Raw genomic sequence first — 6,000 nt, forward strand, 5'->3', positions numbered from 1 at the left:
AAAAGGGGCACCAGAAAGCCGGCTGCAGCAGAGATTTTCCTCTGTTCAAGTGATTCATCTTTTGCAGACAATTCAGTCGACAGGAAGAGCTCCCAGGGATATGTCATGACCCTGTTTGGAGGATCTGTCGCATGGAGAGCATCAAAGCAAGCTACTGTGGCTACATCAAGCACAGAGGCAGAGCTGCTTGCTCTTTCAGAAGCATCAAAGGAAGCCATCTTCCTCAGCAGACTGCTCCGTTCTTTGCAACTACAAATCCCGTCGCCGTTGGTAGTCGAGTGCGATAACACGCAGACTATAAGGCTCCTACAAGAAGGAAGTCCGAAGTTGTCAACCAGGCTACGGCATGTTGATATACACCAACACTGGCTACGTCAGGAAGTGCAAGGAAGCAGAATACGCCCTCGTTGGGTTCCAACAGCTGAAATGCGAGCCGATGGGTTGACGAAAGCTCTCCCAAAGCAGAAGCTAGCGGAATTCCTTCGGCTGATTGGGCTTGAAGAGATTGGTGAAAGGTTGAGACTGGAGGCTAGGCTGGAGGAGCTGAAGGACAAGATCAAGGACTGTAGGGAACACCGAATGAGGCCGTCTCACGACCTACACGAACACTAGCCCGGCTCAACTGAGGTTGCCCTTGCAAGTCTGGTTGTATCTGTTCCCTCTGCTAGGGATAGGCAACAGCTAAGGGGTGTGTCGAGAAGAAGGGTCTAAGACTTGGTCCTGAAGCCTGATAGCTAGCTGAAGGTGTAGGGACGAGACAGGATGAAAGTGGGATGACGTGGCAAGCTGACGCGGAGAGAGGGTGCCTATGCATTAGTAAGTCAGCAAGGAAGGAGATGGAAGACTCAAGAAGAGAGTGCGAGGCGCATAAATGGGAGAATGGTACAGTAGAAAGGAAAGAGGAGGAATAAGAACACATGCACCCTAAAAACCATCATGCCCCTTGCCCTGCTCTCTTCGCGAGACCTTGCCGTTCCGGGCTCTGAAAGAGCTAGCACAGATTTCTTTTCAGCCAGATAACTGGAATCCTTCTATGTACTGCGTAATTTGTAGGTGACGGACTGCCTCCCTGCCCTGTTGTCGTTTGTGAACAGATCAGAAGCTTGCATCAAATCCGCCCATGTGGTGTCTCGTATTCAAGGCATATCGTCTTCGGGGCGACTCACGTTCGCCGTTACCAGATCATGTCTCTGACGCGGTTCAGCGGGATCGATAGAATTGGTTATAGGAACCGTTTGTATTGTCAGTGAGGTGTCCAGTCTCATTTTTCAAATCGCATGGCTTCACGGCACCGACCAAGCCCAAGATGTCTCGCTTGTGCCCTGGATAACCACCAGTCCTGGCCCTAGTTCTCGCAGTGCTTGCTTTTTTTGCCTCCTCAAGCTGTTCGTCGCAGAGGATGTAGTTAAAAATTTCCACCATGTCTCTTTCGAACCCATTGAGACCTTCGCCGCTGGTCATCAGCATTAGGCCCTATAAATGGTACAATGAGCCGGTACTCCTACAACTTTGTTTTGCTCATTCCGTCGTCATCGCTACAGTATCGTTGCGACTGCCAGCTGTTCAGCTATACGCGTCATTTTGCCGCCAGGTACTGTTGTCGGTGTCTACATGTACCATGATACTACTGTACCGGTCGCCTCTAGCGGAGGTGGCCTCCACTTTTGGTGACTGGTGCGACAGGTACAATTTCTTTACGGGCACTACGGTGTACGGCACGCCTACGACACGTACGGAAGTTTGATTGCGCGTTGATTGAGAGGAGATCGTGCCCGTATTCTCGAAGTTGCTGCAAGTCGGCATTTGGCCGGAGGCCACTGCATTGCTGCTCGCGCAACACCTTACGGCCATTAGTGCACTAGGGCAGTTCCTATCGGTCATTTGCACCCTACTGTAGAGCACCATTCCAGAACCGAACGCCAGGCAGCGGCCATTTTAGGGCAAGGTGTTCGACGGCTGAAGGCGTGCACACGCAGGGGAACCGGCTGTGGGCGACTATGCGCAGTGTCAACATAAGGGCTTGTACACTAAACGGATTAAAGGTATATCTAGAAGCATGCATATCTGACAGTTCGGCCCGTACCCTGAGAACTCCGAGGCGACCAGCCATATATCGGTCGGCGAAATCACATCCATAAAGCGTGAACTATGGGCAAGTCCAACCTCACCTTTTTCAACATGCTTGGTCTCGAAGTGCGAGAAGAAGAAGCGTCAGGTAAACATAATTCTGCGGCACCGTGCCGTTCACCACCACTGAACAAATCCAGACAGCGACTGGCAAAGCAACGACAGCGTTGGCATAGAAGTCGACAGCGAAGGAACTTGCGCGATTTCGTGTGCAAAGACAACGGTGCCGGAGAGCCACTACTCACATCGGGGTCTTTGGCGTCAAACTCCAGCGGCAGCTCCTACCGAGACGAAAAGACCGGCATCGACGACTACGGAGCGCGGAAATATAAATCAGATAAAGGCCCTCGGCGGCAGTCCGTCTCGGACAGGGCAGTCCATTGCAGCACGGCAGTAAACGATACGATGAGCTACTCGTCGTGTCACTGCTGCGGCGTGCACATTCACCTGCCTCAAAACTTTCACCCTTATGTATTTGCTGCCCATTTGAAGAGCGCAGTTCCAGCGGTAGATGACTTTATGCGCAGCCTCAGGTCACTGCGGAACGAGTTGGACTTATGCGATGGGTTGGGCAAGAGCCATGCTGCCGGCGCCGTTGCTGGCGACCAGGGTCGCCATCGCGGCGCTAACTCGGAGCGCCATGGCATTCGCATATGCTCGAAAGACGTGGCCGATGGCCATGCCGGTCACGAACAGTCCGATACAAATGCCGATGGCAGTACGCGAGAAAAAGAGGCGGTCGAGGACACGCTCGCTCGACTTGATCTATAAACAACTTCGAGCGAACAAAAAGGCACATATTTTACGTCCGAAGAGATAGAAATAACCCATTTTTGCATCTTTCCTTCCCTGTGCCTGGACGAGCTCGCTTTGCCGTAGCAGCCCTCCCAGCAGTGGCATTTCGCATTTAGGTCGCTCGATGGGCCGTCAGGTCGACCGTAGCGGATGGTGGATATTGGAAGTCGTTAAGGGCACGGACACTAGATGGCGGGGTTGGATGCTTGTTTGAATGTTGAGACCAGCTATAGCCCATAATATGAGCCAGTTTCAACAGGAAAGCCTTGTGTCCGAGTGATAGTCCATATTTGTAAGCAGCCAATAGCGAGAGAAATTTGGACAAGATTAACAGGCTGTATACATTCCATGTATCGATAGAGGACCCTTTATAGCTTGATAATACATATATCATAACTATTCGTCCTTACTGCAAGCTATTAATGACGCTTACATGAGCTCATACAAATACACTCGTGCTCGTGCCGCTTGAGGCATGAGGCGGGTGGGTTAGATATGATTCAGATGCCACATTAGATATGTTTCGTACCTTGTCTGATATATACGCATTTTCGCGGATTGAAATTCTCGAGCAAATATGGCCACTACAGGAATGCTGCCAAGGGCCTGAATAGCCTCTCGCTGGATACGCTAGGTATAAGAAACTGGCTTGCAATGTCTTTAAGAGCGGAGCACTGTCGTCAAGTACTATAACAATATTGCGTATTAATTCATACTGAAGGAGGGCGACAACCAGACGGCTGAAGAGATTCAGAATGGCGCTAGAGAAATACTCTATTGAGAGAGAGACCTGGACAAGGCATATAGTTGGCGATTATGCTTGTAGTCAAATGCTATGTCGCGCAACGGCCAGGACGCCCTACTCCTGCAGCAGCTGCCACTATCCCGGAAGAACAATAGTTATATCAATTTTCTGAGCAAGATGCACGATTTTGCGCAGCCTTTCATTGAATTCTTGCTCCTCAAATGACACTGCGGACCTATTGGTTTGACAAGCTGGTAGCCAAGTTGGTAGTCACGCTTGCAGTTTGACTGCGAATCTGGCTCCCCTTTTGAAGTTTGGCTGCTCACATAATCGTCTTGTGGCCCAATCAGCGACAATTACAGAGGGGCAGGTCCGTGCCTCTTTGAAGGCACGAGGTCCGTGACTGTATTGGCTCGCTAAGGTGGGAGGAGTCTAACCATGTTGGGAAAAAGTCTCGTCGCTTGGACTACTCGGGAGCGGAATGACGAGGCAGGATTAGCCGCAGGCGAACTTTCTGTGATGAAGTCACGGGTTGACAGTTAACGTTTCGCTGTTGAGGAGAGTATTCTCGCCGGGACACGGTGCAAGCAAAGAAGCGTCGCTGAACAAAATCATTTCAATGAAGGCAAGTTGGCAGTGGCACATAAGGTCAGACTGATACCCGCGAGTAATGAAGTCGAGAGGGACTAGATACTTCAGGACGCGGGTTCGTAAAAGTAGTAAACAGTGATCGGCTTCGGACTGGAGTTGATATGACATTCACTAGTGACGGATAAATGACGGCCCAATATCGCCGCACATACAGGTTATAGAGAGTGCGCTCCTTTATACTGGACTAAGGGGATGCCAATTCTTTGCTGCCATTGAGCCTTGCCGAGTAGACGAACTTCAGCAACGAGCTATTGCACGCCAATAGGTTCCGACAGCAGTGACGTCCCTGAGTCCATCTATATCTGCTTGAGATACCTCCATCCGGCTTTGCTTCGATGTTAGTGAAGGGCAAGGTTTCACAACTGAGGACCCTTACCAGGTGGCGCACTTCTGGCTAGCTGAGAGCCAAGTAAATACACATTTGATGTGATAGTCATTGCTGCAGCTGCGGCATCTAGCCACATTTTGCGCAGTGGCAAGCTCATCTCTGCAAATTGGGCACTCCTTCGTGACTTCGACCGCCTGGGAAAGTCTGGGATCAACGCGCCTGACCGACGCCGGTGCAAAGTTTCGAGCCGGTAGTCGTCTTGGACTACGGCGTGTAATGAAAGGTGCAACATGGGTTTCGTCACCTTGAAGAAGTGCCGGGTGGGGACTTGCTGTCGAAGCGGGAATAGGAGCCGCACGCTGCTGCTGTTGGATTCTGGCGCTCCGGCGGTAGCCACGGTTGTCGTCAAAACTGCCTTGCTGTCTGCGCTGTCGTGAAGGAGCCTCCGTATCAGCAAATGGCGTTGTACGTTCTGTGTCCTTGGTAAGCTTCAATCGGTGAACGAGTGATTAGGCAGTATTACCACTGTCTTGCTCGTGTGGGCCTTTCGTTGAGAGCATCTCAGAGAGGGCAGGTGGTTGACGCTGTTGTGCAGGTGAAGATTGCCTAGCCTCACGCCCATTGTCTCTCCCCGCAAGACGAGCTACGGATGAGCTATTTTCCCACCCCGCTGCGCCAGCGGTATCATGATGTCCTCGCGGTTGCGCCGGATGAGTATTTTCTGCTTGTAAAAGTAGAACGATATTACCTCGCGCCGACTCGTTGATGGGATATCTCCCTCCAGGACGATGCCAACCATTACAGAAGAAAAGTCGGAACAGCTCCATTTCAATGCTCAAGTGGCGCGAATTTCTCTGGTAGATGAGCAAGAGGTCGTCTCTCTTCTTCTTATCAGAAGCAGAGATCTGTCTCTGGCAGCAGCGGTCCTCAGATTTGATCCATGCAGAACACAGAGATGGATTGTTGTTTATTGAGCGGAATTGGGGGCAGTGAGGCGCCATTACGAGAGGTGAATGAATGATTGGGACTGTCAAGAACAGGAATCAGCATCAGAGCAGGAGAGTAAGGGGCCATACTTATACTCCAACTCCAGCGAGCCGAGATTACCCGTATTAGGCAGCAAATCCAAGCCCGCTCCGGCCGTCAATTGACGCACATCAAACATTTAACTACTCGTGGTGATACAATTTGATCGACCACTGCGCCATTGGAACCAAGCATGCAGGCCATGACTGCTGTAGGTAAGCCTTTCATCCTGTACCAGCACATCGTCCCTCGTGTCACGAATCTTGGTGATAAACGTAAAATGCTAATAGGAGGTATGAAACTCGACCCAAATGCCGTTCAGCTGCCC

At 51.1% G+C, this 6,000-nt stretch overlaps 1 protein-coding gene across 1 annotated transcript; it reads left to right on the plus strand.

Annotated features, from left to right (window-relative positions):
- Window positions 1-2,148: 2,148 nt before the first annotated feature.
- Window positions 2,149-2,898, plus strand: HRG_01419 (uncharacterized protein; the record flags this gene model as incomplete). Its single annotated transcript, XM_044859890.1, has 2 exons — window positions 2,149-2,210; window positions 2,268-2,898. 2 exons carry the CDS (start codon window positions 2,149-2,151, stop codon window positions 2,896-2,898), a joined length of 693 nt encoding a protein of 230 aa, XP_044726290.1.
- Between the last annotated feature and the right edge of the window lie 3,102 nt (window positions 2,899-6,000).

Source organism: Hirsutella rhossiliensis, assembly GCF_020360975.1.
Source record: "Hirsutella rhossiliensis strain HR02 chromosome Unknown scaffold00001, whole genome shotgun sequence".
Taxonomy (NCBI): domain Eukaryota; kingdom Fungi; phylum Ascomycota; class Sordariomycetes; order Hypocreales; family Ophiocordycipitaceae; genus Hirsutella; species Hirsutella rhossiliensis.